The sequence below is a fragment of the Vipera ursinii genome (assembly GCF_947247035.1).
Source record: "Vipera ursinii genome assembly, chromosome: Z".
Taxonomy (NCBI): domain Eukaryota; kingdom Metazoa; phylum Chordata; class Lepidosauria; order Squamata; family Viperidae; genus Vipera; species Vipera ursinii.
The window spans coordinates 17430722-17448691 of record NC_139517.1 but is presented as its reverse complement, the minus strand read 5'-3'; the positions used below and the strand labels follow the sequence as shown (position 1 = coordinate 17448691).

Genomic DNA, 17970 nt, shown 5'->3' with positions numbered 1-17970 from the left:
CTACCACTTCGGAAGGAAGGTTAACAATATTCTGTGACACCATGCCGAGGCCACATGACTGAGGACAGTGCTGGCTGGCTCAATGGCCTCGAAATGGAGATGAGCCGGCGACTAGCAGAGTAAAAACTAGCGTAGTAAAATATGCAGGAACTCTCCTTTACCTTTTTTTTTTTTTTAAAAAAACTATCCTTAACTAAAATGAAATTATAGGCTCTATGGTCCCTAGCATGCCAGTTGGGATACAGGTCCCAAGAAAGGCACCTTCTTTGACATAAAACAAGCTCTTTGCTCCGTCAGGCTTTTAAAAGGAATTTTAAAGAATTCATTTCATGACAAAAATGTTGCAAAGCAAAGTGCCAGTTGTGAGTCTTCACTAGCTCCATGAATGCCTCTGGGTCACAAACTGATTCCATAACTTAAATCCGTATTTTCTAAGTAATTATGCCCCCCAGTAACTATTTTGGGAATGGGATGACAAGTTGCATTCTTGCAGTGTCCCTAACATTTCCTGAAAATCGAATTCACAAGTCCAAAAAGGCTGGGGATCCAGTTATAGCTCAAAATGTAAGGATGATCCAGATGAGGATTGCTGATCTAACATCTCTGATGTGTTATATTTTACTGGGACCAATAACCAAATCTGCAAGTTGCAAGACTATGCATCTTTGTAACTCCATGACAAACTGCTAGGCACAAGCACATGCAAATCAAACGCTCCTGAAATGTATTCAGTGCATAATCTAATTCTCATTAATGAATTTACAACTGAATTATAGGAAACTATAATCAGCAGAGATTAAGTCCAGTGAAAGGCAGATGTCCCTTTGCATACACAGACCAAAGGAACATAATTTAATAGGTGGGGCTTTAGAAACGCTTAGTCTTGCTTCTGGATCCTGCTTAAAATCATGCTTCCTTTCCAGAGCAGACAAAAATCAGCTGTGCCATGCTATTGTCCTCACAGGAGGCAAGGCAATTTTCAGCCACCAAAGAGCACATTAAAAGAGGCCTAGAAACAGGACATGGAGAAAGGCAAGGGGGAATGTGAACACATCACTAACTTGACATTCTCTTCTTGCTCGCCAAATTCTTCGTCATGAAAACCAAAGTGGTCAATAAATGAAGTCATCTGTTGCATTTGATAACCTACGAAAGCCTATGGGGAAAAAAGTAATAATAGGAAAACAAGCATGAATGATAAATAGCTCAAAAGGGGATGGTGGAGTGAGAGTTTTATTTATTAACTAAATTTATATCGCCAGTTGCAAGTCAAAACAGATGATTAATTAGATCGGATGCATCTAGGAACGCACGGAAATTCTTTTGTCTGAATAAATCTATGTGCTTTCCAATAGATCTTAACAGATAAGACCTGGCTTGGATTCATTCCAAGTAGCATCAATCCAATCCTGAGCACAAGACGTAATAAAAATAAAAATGAAACATAATGACTGGGCTACTGCTGGCTCTTCTTCCTTCTGTATGGTTTTATATTGGGGTGGGTGGGTGGCATTTTATTTGGGAGTTGGCTTTATAATATTTTATTGTATGGCTTGTTACTATGATTTCCTACATGCCCAGAATCTGACCATATACAATGACTACCTTAAAGAAAAGAATACCAAGGTTCTATATCCACTGCCTCCAAATAGAGGTGGTGATTATGCTGAGAAAGGTGGAGAGCAGGATAAATATCTTTCCCAGAAACGCTCCGCGGATATTGCTGTCTCCCAAGGTGGGCCCTGCTGCTTATGTAAGCATTCTACTTTCGTAACGCAGATGGAACATTCCTCTGAAAGAGGAGAGGCTATTTGTCGGAGGAATCAAGGTTTCTGCATGGCCACCAGCCAGAAAGGGACATACTAAAATATAGAATCTAGACACCCCCCCTCAAGGAGTCGTGAACTCTCAGATTAAAGGTGAGGTGTTTTTTGATGTGTGGATTATTTACTTAATTGCAGCACATGTCTGTAGAGGAAGAGAAAGAGGGAGTGGGAAGTGACTAAAAGGACTTTTGGAGCAAGCAATATGTTTTTAGGCACAAAGCCCACAGAGCTAAAAATATTGCCCTTGGCTCTTAAATAAACAAGCACGTGGCAGGCAGATGATAAGGGCTACGGAGTACAAATGCCTCCCAATAGGAATGGACAAGGCCACTTGCCTGCTGTAGGACAGCTTCCTGAGGGAAGCTGAACTCCTTGAGGTCGTTCTCATCATCGTCGCTTGAGGAGTGGAGATTGTGCAGGTTGACCTGAAGACGACAAAAAATCGTTAAGTTACAGGGTTCCTTCTGAAAGCGTAGCCATAGTGAATATACAGCGAAGATTATTTGCCCAGAGGCTCAAATTCTGTACATCTTGAATTTTCAGCAGAGACTCAGATTAGCTGAACGAGCTCCTGTTTCCTAAACAGGGCTTCCCCACCCCGGGTTTGCTGTGTCTTTGACACGGGGGTTCTAGCTTTGCAATCATTATGGGCTACTTTGAAAGGGACAGTATGACAAAGAGGCCAGGAACCCAGGGCTGAAGTGGGTAGCTGCAGCTGACTTAAAATTACTGATCCTCTGGCTATATAGGAAATGTGATGCATTCTTAGAAATAGCAATATAGCGTTCACCTGTAAATTCCCCAGGTCACTAGCCAAGCTGAGCCATCTGGAGAAATCCATTTCTAAAATTGGCGATGTGATTGAAGTTTAGACATGAAGCATGGAGAGTGTGAAATTACTAGGAAGTGCTTCCCTCAATTAAGAGAAGATAGATATCAATCTCTGGTGGAATGGTTTCCACAACTCTGCCAGAGATTTTATATAGGACCAAGTCTACAACACTATAATAAGTATAAAAAAGAAAAAGAAAAAAAAACTAACTAGATCCACAGTGTTCTTCTTATTGGTTTCTGATAAAGGTCCCGAGACAAATTTTTCCCACTGTTCTTGGTCTTCTTCAGGCATCTCTGAAAATCAGAAAATGTAAGTAGCCTATAGCTGGGGGATGGAAGAAGGCAAATACACTGAAGAATGAGCTAGTTGCCCAACCTTTCTGTCTCTGGGAGCTGCCTGGTGTGTGTGTGTGTGTGTGTGTGTGTGTGTGTGTGTGTGTTGTGTGTTTCCATGTGAGTGGCCAACAAGCACGCAAACTCACAAATGGAGTGCACATGCATGCCTACTGCTTCTGCGATCCAGTTCCAAATGGCTCACGGCCCAGTAGTGGACCACAGCCCAGTAGTTGGGAACACCTGAGCTAGTCCACAGGATGCAACAGAATTCAGGTGTCAGAAAAAATAGTAGCCCATAGTAATTAGGAGCCAGACAGCCTCAAAGAAATCAAGGAGGTAACCTTTTCCTTGTTTGAAGAACACAGACAGGTTCTTCCATAAAATTATGACATTTTGGTTTGTTGGCAAAACCTTTTGTGCCTTAGTTCATGCAGAAGCCCAAATCAACAAGTCATCTTTGTGTGAAGGCAGCCACCTGTGGTTAGCAGCTGTTCCGGTTACATTGTGTAAGGTGGGTTGTTTTTTTGTTTTTGTTTTTGGCTACCAAGAAGCATTTAGGTCCTAACTCTAGCCACATTTAGTAAATAATTGTGTGGCAATTTGCAAGTTCATAGCAAGTGTAAGTATGAAAAGTAACCATTAATTTAGCCCACTATTGGAGGATTCTGGAGTTGCAGTCCTTCCTATAAAGTTCAGGAAAATTTATTTGGGTTAACTGATGCATATCTCCCCTCTAAATTTTTTGGTCAAATCCTCTTTCTCAATGTCTAACAAGATTACAAGCTATTTTCCCAACTTTAAAACTGCGCATTTATAAACACACAGAACATTTGCAGAATTGCATGCATTCAGTAATTTAAACTAGCCTTTCAAGATGTAAAACCACAGAGCACAGGATATTAACCCTATTTTGGCCTATTCGTGTCTCTACCTTAGCTGAAAATATCCTCTTTTAGCAGTAGATCTTATTTCCCTGCCCGACACACCTCAAATCTTCAATGGCAACCCATATTTTCCGTCTCCTAAAAGACAGGAAACAAACCCCTATACAGTTTCCAAAAAACGGCTAGTTTCAGCAGCTAAAAAGATACTTTAGCCCAGGGGTAGGCAACCTTGGCCTCTTTTATGACTCGTGGACTTCAACTCCCAGAATTCCTGAGCCAGCCACGCTGAGGGGAAGGGAAAGGTTTCCATGCTGAGCCATGCTGGCTCAGGAATTCTGGGAGTTGAAGTCCACGAGTCATTAAAAGAGCCAAGGTTGCCTACCCCTGGCTTTAGCCAATCCTGAACGAGAGACATACATAACCTTCACTCCCTGAAGCTGCCCCTCGCATTACCTTGCAAGAGCTGCTTGATGAGATTTGAATGAGGCCACTTCTCAGAACCTTGAGCTAAGGCATTGGCAATCCGGGTGAGGTGCCCCATGTAGCCCTTGCGTCTTCCCCCGTCCAATCTGTAGGAGATGACAAGAGAGAATGGAGGCTGGGGGTGGCTGGGGCTACGACTTGCACACAGTTTGAAAAAGAAGAAATTAAACAAACGACAAGAGGGAAGGAGACTTGAGTGCTTCTACGGAGCTCGTAAGTCGAAGCTATTCCGATTGGTCTGCATGCAGGGAAAAGAAAAGGATCTCCAGATAATCCTTCCAACGCCCAGCAACTCCAGCCAACAGGGCCAATTTGAAAGATGCTGGAAAGTGCAGCTCAGCTCTTTCTGGAGAAGAACAAATCAAACTCTTTTTGTGAAGAAAGAAAAGAAGCCAGTAAATACCTCCATGAAAACCACTGAGTAGAAGAGACTTAAGCAACAGGGGCCTGAAGCATGAGGGAAGGAGCAAAGAAGGATCAAGATAACGGAAGAACCCCTTGGGACTCTTTCTGAAGGAAGAGGAGGAAGAGAGGAGAAATATCTAACCGGGAGACTAAAAGTTTCGCCGTTAACTACTTACTGAGACTGCTCATTCTCCTCCCAGGCAGATAAAATTCTTTGGATTAAGCGACATTTCTGTAGCAACTACAAGGAGAAAACATGAGACAATTGATATGATGATACCTGCTAATTCTAAGGGCACCAATGCCTACACCTCAATTAAAAGGCTAGCGGGGTTTTATATGGCTATTTTGAAAAGTTTGCAAGGCTCATCAGTTGAACACAAAAGTCTTAAGCCGAGAGCGATGGTGATGGCTTCTGCCCAAAGACAAAAAGGAAGACTCCTGAGACCAATTGTTAACCACTTCCTTAGATACCTCTTCCAGCTTGTTAAGAAGCCAGGCATTCACTTCTCCAACAGAAGAAGAATATTTGTAACTCAAGAGTTGAACTGTGGTGTCCTGGGTGCTCTCTGAGCTTGGTTGTTTTCTTGCAGGTGTTTCATTACCAACTAGGTAACATCATCAGTGCTAGAAAGGAGTGAGATTTGCATCGCTGACGATACTACTTAGTTGGGTAATGAAACATCTGTAAAACAACAACAACAACAACAACCAAGCTCAGAGAGCACCAAGGACACCACAACCCCCCTCCTCTTCCTCTTGTTATTTCAAAGTTGTCTCACTCCCCTTTGTACTTACAGTATGTGGTTCCTTTTCAGAGTCTCTGAAATAATCCTGACCTTCAGTTTAATCTCCTTTCAATTTCCCAACATCGGGATTCAGGATCAAAGCGAGAGTGCTGCTTCTCTCGTCAATGACAAAAGGAGGTTGTTGACCCCCCACAGACAACCCTACGTAACTTACATGTTGGATGACTGGACTTTCTGGGCGGGGCTCCGAGTGGTTCTCTATCGTTTCGTCTCCAACAAGGGGGCTGAAAATGTTGCTAAGGCAGGCCTCCACCTGGGCGTGCAAGAAGTTGTTGTAGGTGTACTTGAAGTAGAGGTTCTGACAGCGAGAGACAAAAGAATAGAATAGCGGGCCTTTACTTATGCCTTTCAACCAATACTCCCAATGACTGTAGCACCAGATTTTCCCTCAGCTGCATTGACTGCCGGTTGTCCTCCGGGTGAGATTCAAGGTGTTGGTAATGACCTACAAAGCCCTACATGGCATGGGTCCGGATTACCTACGGCAACACCTGCGGCCGGCGTCAACTTCCCTCCGTCCAGTGCGCTCCCACAGAGAGGGCCTCCTCAGGGTGCCTCCGATCAAAGAATGTCGACTGGTGGCCCCCAGGAGGAGGGCCTTCTCTGTGGGCGCCCCGGCTCTGTGGAACCGCTTGCCAGTTGAGCTCTGGATGGGCCCTGACCTTCGCTCCTTCCGGCGTGATCTAAAAACTTATTTATTCGATCAATCTGACCTGGTTTGATGGGTTAGGGTTGGGGTTTTAATATGGCTTTTAATTATTGTTTTATATTCGGGCATAATATTTGTCTTTTAACTTTTGTATTTCGCTTTTATATTTATTGCCCTGTACACCGCCCTGAGTCCTTCGGGAGAAGGGCGGTATAAAAATCGAATAAACTTAACTTAAACTTAATAGCACGGAGCAGTGGCAATACTGTGTTTCCCAGAAAATAAGACCGGGTGTTTTTTTGTGTTTTTGCCTCCAAGAGAGGCACCAGGTCTTGTTTTTTGAGGGGGTGACTTTTCCACAGTCTCACCTCGTAGCAACGGCACTGACAGCCCTGCCTAGCTGGCCCACTTCTTCTGCTGCCACTCATCGCCGCTCACACGCGTCGCCCCCAGCCTCCATTTTGCTGTCAGAGGCCTTCAGGAAATGCCTCTGCAAGTGGGAATGGAGCTCTGGATAGCTCGGTTCTTGGCTTCAGAGGCCTTTCTGGAAGGCCTCTGAGGGTGAAATGCAGGCCAGGGGGCGCTGTGTGCATCAATCCAGAGCGCCATTCTCAGCTGCAGAGGCATTTCCTGAAGGCCGCAGAAGTAGTGGCCAATGTTAGGTGTCGATTCATGGGCTGCAGAAGTGGCCAATGTTATAGGTCAATTCATGGGAGGCCTGGCTACAACGGTTAAGCGGATACGGGGCGGGTGGGACAGCTCCACCTCCCCCAACTTGATTTTTAGGCATGCACCTCACCCCAAAACCAGGGCTTACTTTGGGGGTAGGGCTTATATTAGGCCCAACCCCAAAAAATCAAGCTAGGGCTTATTAATGGGGTAGGTCTTATTTTTGGGAAAACATGGTAGGTGTATGTATTCCGTGGTTTGTATTTTTTTATTGAGCCGTGATGCAGTTTTAAATTATCTTGTAACGTGGGTACACAATATGGTCCAGAAATGTAGCAGTTTCCAAGAGATGCTCTTAGTTTTAACGGAGGCAGCTCCTGAAATATAACTGATTATGTAGCTGTATCAGAAACATATAGACAAATCTATGCATAATTTGATTTTTTTCCCTTATCAAATATACATTTTGGAGATTTATATTAATATGTTGTTCTTAAGATAGTTCAATAGGGAGGCGGTGGCTCAGTGGGTTAGGACGCTGAGCTTGTCGATCAGAAGGTTGGCAGTTTGTCAGGTCGATTCCCGAGTGCCGCATAGCAGAGTGAGCGCCTGTTACTCGTCCCAGCTTCTGCCAACCTAGCAGTTCGAAAGCACGTAAAAATGCAAGTAGATAAATAGGGACCACTACGGTGGGAAGGTAACAGCGTTCCGTGTGCCTTTGGCGTCTAGTCATGCCGGCCACATGACCATGGAGACGTCCTCGGACAAGCGCTGGCTCTTCGGCTTTGAAACGGAGATGAGCACCGGCCCCTTGAGTCGGAAGCAACTAGCACGCATGTGCGGGGGAACATTTACCTTTACCTTTTAAGATAGATATTTTGGCTTGGCTTTTTTAAAAGGTTTTTTTAAATCCATTTTTTTCCATATACAATTCAAGGAGGCAAACATACCAATATTCTTTCTTCCTCCTATTTTTCCCACAAAAACAATCCTACGAGGTGGGCTGTGTGTGTGTGTGTGCCTGGCCCAAAGTCACCCAGATGGTTTTTCATGCCTAAGGACTAGAACTCACAGTAACCTGATTCCTAGGCCAACACTTTAACCATTAGTCAAATTGGCTTGCTGTCTCTCTCTTTTGCTGTCTTAGGCAATATTATTTTAGCAATTAGATAATCTGTTGGATGGGTATATATTACAACTATTTTTTTTAAAAAAATGCTTCTGATGCTGTATATTTTTAAAAATTGCATTACAAAAATCCAGCCATATGGGTTTAGGTATCAACAGTAAGTTGATGATATCCAACTGTTTATTTTAGCTCCTGGTTGCCCAAATGATGCTGCTGGAGTACTGACTTAGTGTCTAGACATTGTATTTGTGAGGTTAAAGAGGCTGAGGTACAACCTAGGAAGACTGAAAAACTGTGGATTTGGGAACCACAGGATCCTGAAAAGACAGACAGACAGAGTAGTGGCCAAAATGGTGGAAACCTTTTGGGGAAAGTATATTTTTGAGGTTTGATGGCTAATAACACCACTTTTTTGTAGTAGTATTACCATAGAATTATATCTCAATGGAAAAATAATTTAATCAAGAATGTAATGTAATGAAGTTTAATTATCTGTACTGAATTCTATGAAAAGTTATAGCCAAATAACCAGAAAAAGGATGCACAACTCGCTTAGGTTGATATCAGGTTGCTTTCCCTCATCTGATTGTAGCCAATAAGGTGTCATCTGGTTTTGGCAATGAGCCAATCAGATCACAGTTATTGATGTCATGTATTGAAGCTGAGAGGACGACATTTGTCAGTGTGTTATGTGATCGCTATCAAGTTGGTTGGGTGTAAAGAGTTGATTGGTTGCCCAGAAAGCGATGTAAAATAGTATTATTATGTGAACAAGGCTACAGTTATAAAGAAATTAGAAGAAAAATTGGTGGAAACTTAACCAAAGGTGGCATTTCTACTGTACACTTTTCCCAAAAGGCTTCCACAATTTTGGCCACTACTGTAGGTAGGTAGGTAGGTAGGTAGGTAGATATAGAGACAGACAGCCAGACAAGACAGCCAGACAAGACAGGCAGGCAGACACAGACAGACAAGACAGACAGGCAGGCAGACCTACCTACCAACCTTCCTACCTATCAGAACTTAGGTGCAATCTAGGGAGATGCTTGGACTCAGGATTCCTACTCAAAAAATAAAACTGAGAAGGAAGCTCTTTGCTACTTCCTGCTGCCTCCCCACTGAAGCCGGCTGTGAGAGTCATGAATAGGGACCGTATGATTGTGGGCCGCTGCAACCATCCAACATGTGCCAGTTGCCAAGTGCCTAAACCACAATCACGTGACTGTGAGCATGTTGCAATGATTGCAACTTTGAGAACCAGTTGTCTCAATTTTTCACTGCTTTCGTTAACTTTGAAGAGTTGTTGAATGAGTGGTCGTCGGTACTGGGACCGATTCTAAGCTGGCTCATTTTTCTGTATGAGTCCTGAAATGTCACTTTCAAGCCAAGCATGACCCTTAAGCTACAAAATGTTACACACCTTTTCCCTTTTGCCTCCTGCTCACAAAGGAAGAGCGTAGCAAGCTACTGATAGATACTACTGCACTGTAGCTTTTAAGAGGCAGCCAAATGCTTCACCCACAGATCAGAGAGAAATCCCAGCAAACAGAGGCAGTATTGATACTCACCAACATAGTGTCAAGGGCCCCAAGTTCAATGATCTCATCTTGCAGTGCTGCGTTGTTTGTACCCAATGAGCTGGCCAGCAGCTTCACTACATGCAGACGAGTGTTTCCTAAAGGGGGGTCCAGGACCCCCCAGGTAGTCTGCAGGGCTTCTTTCTGTTAGAAGAAAAGTTTATTTTTTTAAACCAACATTTCACATCTAGCGCCACCCCCCCTCCCCATCCCTAATGTTCCAAAGCTTGAGGGGAGGAGGCCAAAATTCTTCTCTTGGAAAAAACAGGCAGGGGCAATTAAGATGTAAAACAGAGGGGCCTTGCACAATTTAAAATCTTGCTCCCCCCACCTTTAAAGAATTCCAGCTCCACCGCTAACTTTCAACGTTTCTCCCTATCTCCAAACTAATAACTCTACCCTAAGAACATATATACGGATTTTTTATTTTTATTTTTAAAGATACAAAATCCATTTCCAGCATTTTTCATTGCTTGGCCAAATGTTCCTTTCGTATGGCAAGCGCTAAATTTACTAATTCCCAGGCCTGTATTCTCAAATGTCTTGAGGAAACTAAACTCCCCAGCCCCTTGCGCTGTGTAGGCCTTTTCTGTGTTAATGCACTGGAGGTTCCATAAATGTTGGTTCTGCAAACCAACAGTCTGGAACGCTTCAAAGGCCATTGGCACTGCTACTTCCTTCCCTGCTGTTTCAATTGTCCTCTGATCTGGCCTATACACACGCACGCCTACTAACCTTTGGTGGATCAAGGAGCAGCCGATGAAGCTCCCTGAGACGCTGTTTGATGGCATGCAGAGTGCCCAAACTGGCCTGGCTGGAAGCCACTTCACAGTTGGGACCAGTCATCTCCATCTGCCCCTCCAGGTTGCAATAAAAGCCCCCTATGCCACCCAAGTCGCTCCTGCAAGGAAGGATCAAAGGAGGCACACGTTACAGGGATGCACTCTCACCAGTCCACCTCTCTGGCTAAGGAAATTTAAACTCTTTGATGCAAATCAAATGCACCAAGGGAGCTATTCTGCCCTCCTGTTCGAAAGTCTCCTTGAAGGGAAAATACCGGAATAACTAAGGCCCTAACTCCGTAGTGGCGAACCTATGGCATGGGTGCCACAGGTGGCACACAGAGCCCTCTCTGTGGGCACGCACACCGTCGGCCCAGTCCTAGGCCTTCAGCTGGGTTTTATAAAACTTTTTTGCTTTAGGCCTCCGCCGCCGTGGGCAAAAAAAAGAAAAAAAGAAAAAAGAAAAAGGTTCAATCAATCAATCAATCAATTTCAACTTCTCACGGGGGGAAAAAAAGATCTCGCAAAGTTGGAATTGATTGAACTTTAGTCCCACCCAGTCTGCCGTTACCACCGCAGCCACGCCCACCCAATGGGCCACACCCACCCAATGGGCCACGCCTAGTCAATGGGCCACGACCACCCGGCACCTGACAATACGTAAGTGGGATTTGGGTTGCAGTTTGGCCACTCAGTCTCCAAAAGGTTCAGCACCACTGCCCTAACTCTAAAGTCAAGGTTGTTTGTAGAGCCCTATTCCAGTTACTACAGTCTTCGCAAGGTACCGTCAGAGGATTTCTGCTGATAGTAATCACCAGATATTAGTAGTAATAGTTTTTAAAATGAAAAAACGTGACAGTCAGGATACAACACTGCTACAAACTGTATACATTTGCTGAGAAATATTTCATACAATTCTGTTAATTGCTCCTCCGAACGTAACAAGTATTTTGTTGCTCTCAGTCCTCGTTTGCTGCATACCTGGGTCTTCGTGGTTCCAGCAGGGTCAGCAAGACCTGGATCCCATTGACTATGACAGATTCGTTCTGTTCTCCATCCAGCATATTGCTTAGCAGCTGCTCAATTGTCTCCTGTCTGGATGCAGGGGAATGGAAATTGCTTTTACTAAATTGTCCCATGAGCTTAGACCTGGCTATTTAATTTTTCATCTTTGGATATGCCACAATGACATAGGCATACCCCATAAAAAGAGGGAGAATAAAAAGGAACAAAAATGAGATTTTTTTTAAACTTAGGAATTCATTCCCCTCCCCCCCAAAATAAATAAATAAATAGAGGAAGCTCAAGAGAGAGCAGTCAACTAGTAATCCTTGGATCTGACTCTGAACTATGCAGCAACATGAACTTTCACAATTAAGGGGAGGACCTTCAAACCCTTTTGAGCTTCAAGATTCTGAAACAGTATTCTGTGCAGATCCTTTATACTCGAGCATAACTGTAAGCAAAGGAAAAATCTAATGGAAAAAGGTCCGGTGATCCTGTCAAATGATATTCCTGGTAACTGACACTCATCTCCCCCCCCTCCTCCCCCGCCGTGCTCCCCCTCCCAGGCATACTCAAAAGGCTAACAAACTAGAAGCTTGCAACACTGCCCTATAATTAAAGCTTTGTTGTGTCTTGCTGCTAATCTGACATTTTTAAATATAGGGGAATGGATCTAATTAACTGAACGTAATTTGTGAAAATTAGTTGCTTTAAATCTAGCTTTTGTCTTGGCCTTGTCCCTTTCTTTAGCCTAGTTTTACTCTCTCTTTGGAATGTGGCCAGTAAAAAGCCATATATGAGCTTCAACTTGAAAAAAAGGCTGTGTACTTAGCTGCTCTATAATGTTCCAAATGGTACTTTTTTATTGAGAGATATGAAGCAAAGAATTTTGGAGGGTCATTCAGCAATACAAGTCCTCCAAAACTGCAGAATGACTCTGAAGGTTTAATTTCAAGCCAAGCTTTAATGGGCTGGGGAAAGCTTCTTCAAGACATTTCTCGGGGTATTATGTGATGAAATTGCTATGTCATAATTATGAAAACATGTTCCTGTTGAAGCTTGACCTAGCACCATTCTCTCTCTCTCTTTTTTTGCCACCAGACCAACTACAAAATCCATTTCTCTAGCATTAACCATTTTTAAACTCACAGTATTTATTAAATTTGTTGCATCTGATTATTTCATGTAATTTTGACTATTTCTGCCCTTTATTAACATTTGACATTGTTCTATATAGCTTGCTTCATTATCTCAGAAGTGAGCAGTGTTTTTCAAGTACATTAAAGAAACCAGGAACTTTTAAGGAGAGATCTCGAATATTAACAGCCAAACATGGAAGCCAGCTGCTGGGGCCTGTCAGTATAAGAGCAAGATATGTTGCAATTTTTATGCCAGTGGAGGCATTTTAAGAACACCAGAGGGGCACATCACACAGAGTCAAAAAAACAAAGCAGGGAACATTTCATTAAGAAATGACACTGGCTGAGTAAAGCAACACCACTCAGTTTTCATTTGACAAATACAATGGTATTGAACTCTTTTGAGTTAGTTCAAAGCCTGAATATACCACATGTGTTGTTCTTTTTTTAAAAAAAGCCTTGTGTATAATTCCCAGAGTCCTTCATGCAGTTGCCAATAAGCTAAAAGTGTTAATGTGACAGAAGGGGGAAGTTATTAAATACAGGAGAGGTAATCGTATTAACTATATTTAATGGAATACCATTAAATTAAATCAAATCTAGTTGTGTAGACTCTGTCCGCTTTGGGGACTGAAGCCCTAGCAACCCAGTGAAAGATAAAACTGACTGCTCAGCCCCATTGCAGCCTTGAACCGTGACCAGGGGGGCTTTTGCCCAGGTTCACCTGGTGCGCCAGTTGCGGCCCTATTTGGACCGAGATGCCCTACGCACAGTCACTCATGCGCTCGTGACCTCCCGGTTAGACTACTGCAACGCTCTCTACATGGGGCTGCCCTTGAGGACTACTCGGAGGCTTCAGCTGGTGCAGAATGCAGCCGCACGAGTAGTAATGGGAGTTTTCCGATACTCTCATGTAACACCTCTTCTCCGCGAGCTGCATTGGCTTCCAGTTCCCCTCCGGGTGAGTTTCAAGGTGCTGGTGATGACCTATAAAGCCCTAAATGGCATGGGTCCAGATTATCTCAGGGAGCACCTGCTGCCAGCATCAGCCTCCCATCGTCCTGTGCGCTCCCACAGGGAGGGCCTCCTTAGGGTTCCGCCGGTTAGGGAATGCCGGCGGGTGATTCCAAGGGGGAGGGCATTCTCTGTGGGCGCGCCTGCCCTATGGAATGAACTGCCGGTGAAACTTCGGACTGCCCCGGACCTTCGCTCGTTTCGCCGGGACCTGAATACTTGGTTGTTTGATCTTGCTGGCCTGGACTGAGAGGGTTTTAATTTAACTTTAAATTTTAAACTTTAATTTGTTTTAATTGTGGGCTAGTCTTAATTTAATTCTATTTTAATTGTATTTATTTGTATTGTTTTAATTCGCCCTGTAAACCGCCCTGAGTCCTTCGGGAATAGGGCGGTATATTAAAATCAATTAAATAAATAAATAAACAAACAAACTCAAAAAGGAGTCAGACCACCGAAAAGAGGTTCCCTCTTTCGCTTACAATTGAAACTAGGCAACCTGTGCATTGTTGGGTAATCATTTCAGAGAGATTTCCTTAATAATTACCTAAACAGAGAAACAGAACGATCAAGGATCAAGGGGGGAAAAAAAGAAGTGGGAGCAGGAGCAACTTCTGACTTCCTGCCTGCTCCTCCATTAAGTTTTTTTTCCAGGGAATCTGGCAGGGAGCATGGGAAATCTTCCCTTCCCTTCCCCTCCCAGCAGGCAGGCAGGTAAGTAAGTGACCGCTGCTGGGTGGGGGAAGAAGCAAGGGATTGTGAGAAAGTTAAAAATGAAGATCATATGACTTCAGTAGTAGTAGTAGTAGTAGTAGTAGTAGTAGTAGTAGTAGTAGTACAGCAGCATCGAAACAGCCACAACTTTCCCAAATTACATTCCCTCGGGAGCCAGGGCTCCAGGATTTATTTTTTTTAATCCCATTTATATCCCGCCCTTCTCCGAAGACTCAGGGCGGCTTACAATCTAAGAAGCACAAATCAATGTGCTTAGCAATAGCCTTCATTCTATGTATATGCCTGCTTATTAGGGTTTTCGCCCCCCCACCCAAGCGGCATTATTACAAAGTCAGCTTATTGCCCCCAACAATCTGGGTCCTCATTTTACCTACCTTGGAAGGATGGAAGGCTGAGTCAACCTTGAGCCTGGTGGGACTCGAACCTGCACTAATTGCAGGCAGCTGGTGTTACTTAAGGAGGCATTAGCCCATTGCTCCACCAAGGCTTCTGGACATTTTGGACATACTCTGCACATTAGCCTATTCAAGGTATCCTGGCTCAAAAACCGTTGCCCTACGACGCACCGTTTCGCCCAATCAAAGGTCACGACCACAAGAGCTTAGTAGTATATAGACAGCAGTCATATTAAAAAAAAATGAGGTGGATTTTTGATAAAACAGGCATTTCCTCTTTCAAATTCATTTCAGCGTTAGAGAGTGACGCTTATTTCTAACCTAAGGGCAATGGTGCCTCTTTTGTTCCCTGCTGCCGGTGCTTAGCACTCACTTCTCAAGCGTGGACAGTAACTGGTCCGGCTCAGGACTATCCTGGATTTGGATCATCTGTTCACGGCTCAGCCGGATAATGTCACATAAAGATTGCGAAGCATTGGAATGTTGCTGGGAAAAGGGAACGAGAAAAAAAAAGAAGCTTTATAAAGATAAAAGCATAATGGAATACTGCATCCAGTTTTCGTCGCCCAGATGTAAAAAAAGAAACATCTAGAAAGAAGGCAAAGAAGAGCAACAAAGAGGATCAGGGGACTGGAGGCTAAAACATATAAGGAATGGTTGATGGAAAACTAGACTCTAGTTTAATGAAGAGAAGGACGAGGGGGGACATGATAGCAGTGTTCCAATATCTCAGGGGTTGCCACAAAGAGGGAGTCAAGCTATTCTCCAAAGCACCTGAAGGCAGGACAAGAAGCAATGGATGGAAACTAATCAAGGAGAGAAGCAACCTAGAACTAAGGAGAAACTTCCTGACAGTTAGAACAATTAACCAGTGGAACAACCTGCCTCCAGAAGTGGTGAATGCTCCAACACTGGACGTTTTTAAGAAGAGACTGGACAGCCATTTGTCTGAAATGGTATAGGATTTCCTGCCTGAGCAGGGGGTTGGACTAGACCTGGGCTTTTCAACCTTTTCACCCATTGTACCACTTTTAGGATATGGCAACATCCAAGTACCACCAGTCGCCTAGCAAGGTGTCAAAAATGTGATGACCAAAAAAAAAAAAAAAGGAAAAAAGTGATGAAGTACAGGTAGTCCTTGACTTACAACAGTCTGCTTAGTGACTGTTCAAAGTTACAATGGCACTGAAAAAAGTGCTCCCCAAGCCACAGCCGAGCAAGACACCTGCCTGCCCGCCCGGCAGCGCTCTTCCTCCTGTCTGAGGTTTTCATAGTTGTCAGCATTTCTGTTGAGGATTGGCAGCGGAGGTGGGGTGGGGTGGGTGTTTGGTTTTTATTCTCCCTGCTGCTGGGTGGTTGCAGCAGGTTTTGGTCACTTCACATGATCCTGGGACACTGTGACCATACATTCCAGTTGACCGGCACTTCTTCTGGGCTCAACAGAAGTGCCAGGATCAGCGCTGAGCTCCAGCTGGAGCCTGGCGCTGATCCTGGCGCTTCCGCTGAGCCCTGACAGCCCCAAAGAAGCGCTGATCCTGATGCTTTTGCTAAGCCCTGACAGCCCTGCAGCTCCAGCCATTTCTTGCTCAGGCTTGTGTGGTGCTGCCACCGGTTCAGCTCATTCCCCTCCCCCGCTACCACTTTTCTAGGATGGTCATGTACCACCTGCCAGGTGCCAATGTACCACAGGTGGTACCCGTGCCACTGGTTGAAAAGCCCTGGACTAGACGACCTCCAAGGTCCCTTCCAACTTCATTATTATTATTTTTTTAAAAATCTCTTCTAGTTGGAACAGCACCTGAATGCACCAGAACTACAGCAAAGCAACTGCTTGTTTTAGTTTCCATTTGCTCTTATCGATCAGAAGAAAGCAATCCAACGGCATGTCCAACACTGCACACAAGTATATACAAACAGGTACCTCCATAGTTGTAATTGCTACTTACATTGTCATCTTTTGAAGGGTGGATCATCCCAATAAGCCTCTGCACAATTTTTTCCTCATTAAGCCACTTTGGATAATGAAAACAAAACAATGGTAAGACTAAAGAAAGATGTCTCAGATCTACCCCACTTATACATTGAAAAAACAACAACAACTTCATAATAACATTTGACCAGTGAAAAGGGTCAAAAGAAATGGCAACATACATATAAAAAATAATTATCAAGATTTCAGAAGATTCAAGTGGTGGTTATTCTAGAATAAATAGGTTAATAAGGTATTCACTGACTTTAGAGCTTTTATCCCTAATCCTTGATGGGCAGGAAATGGTTCTTGCTTGGCAAAGATGCAGCAGAACATTGTGATACCTATAATAATCCATTTAATCCATTTAAGTCTTTTAAATGGCTATTGCTCATAAGAAAGAAAACTGGGGCATGACAGAGTTATAGTATGGTTTGGCTTGACTAACACATCAGATCTTTTACTTAATTATATATCTCCACAGAACAAGGAAATAATACCATTTCAAAACTGGTTATTGTATTTCTAGACAAACTGACCAAAATAACAAAGTCTGTATAGAAACCTATATTGTTTGCTTTTCCAAGGAAGCAAAGGGGAGTAGGCAAGAATGCCTGCAGCTGGATCCTTACATTGAATACATCTTGCCTGAGCTGTGATTGCTCTACACAGGTTAGGAGTCGCAGCAGGAGGTCCATGATGGCTGAGGTACCAATGTGATGTAGCAGCAGATTGACAAAGTCATCCTTCTTACGCAAGAAGGCAACTATCTGGACAAAAAAACCCAAACAAATTAGGGTTGAGGGAAAGCGGGTAAAAGCCACTCTGAAAACAAATGGCCCTACAAAGTTCCATCCTGAATATGGGAGTAGAATGGACAATTCCCACACCAAGGGAAAATAATATGTATTGTATATAGCTGAGTCTATAGTTCATTTGTTAACAATCTTGCACAGAAATGGGCCATCCCGTATATCAGCCTAATCGTGAAGTACACTTTTTTTTTTGCAATCCTTGGGCAATATAATAGTTAGACCATGTAACTGTGATTAGGTATCCCCAGGTTCAAATTCCTACTCAGTCATGAAGTTCAAATGAGTCACCACTGTTTAGCTTAGCATGCAGGAATGTTATAAAGATAAAAGGGATATAGTTCCTTAAAGGACGGGCAGGATAAAACAAATACCGTAGCAGCTAGATTACAGAGAATCTCCATTTTGAAAAATTACCTTGTTTTACAAATTAGTCAATCATGTGCTTTAAGGAACTTGGTCATTTGATAAGCAATAATTATTTTCAAAAGGGACGCGGTGGCTCAGTGGGTTAGGAC

The 17970-nt window shown here is 43.5% G+C and overlaps 1 protein-coding gene across 11 annotated transcripts in view; it reads right to left on the bottom strand.

Moving 5' to 3' along the window:
* The window catches only part of PPP6R1 (protein phosphatase 6 regulatory subunit 1), a 62854-nt gene that overhangs the window by 21374 nt on the left and 23510 nt on the right, over positions 1-17970 (bottom strand). For 10 of the 11 annotated variants that reach the window (XR_014494121.1, XR_014494122.1, XR_014494123.1 and 7 more), the window contains exons 4-15: positions 17273-17410; positions 16618-16683; positions 15045-15157; positions 11365-11478; positions 10337-10502; positions 9593-9745; positions 5732-5875; positions 4945-5009; positions 4334-4449; positions 2869-2954; positions 2162-2251; positions 1062-1156 (exon numbers count right to left, since the gene is read on the bottom strand). Coding sequence is in view for 7 of the 11 variants with exons in the window: in XM_083376555.1 (XP_083232681.1) it covers positions 1062-1156; positions 2162-2251; positions 2869-2954; positions 4334-4449; positions 4945-5009; positions 5732-5875; positions 9593-9745; positions 10337-10502; positions 11365-11478; positions 15045-15157; positions 16618-16683; positions 17273-17410 (1346 nt within the window). In the remaining 4 variants the exon portion in view is untranslated. The remainder of the gene's footprint in view (positions 1-1061; positions 1157-2161; positions 2252-2868; positions 2955-4333; positions 4450-4944; positions 5010-5731; positions 5876-9592; positions 9746-10336; positions 10503-11364; positions 11479-15044; positions 15158-16617; positions 16684-17272; positions 17411-17970) is intronic. The other variant, XM_083376552.1, reaches the window with a different exon arrangement.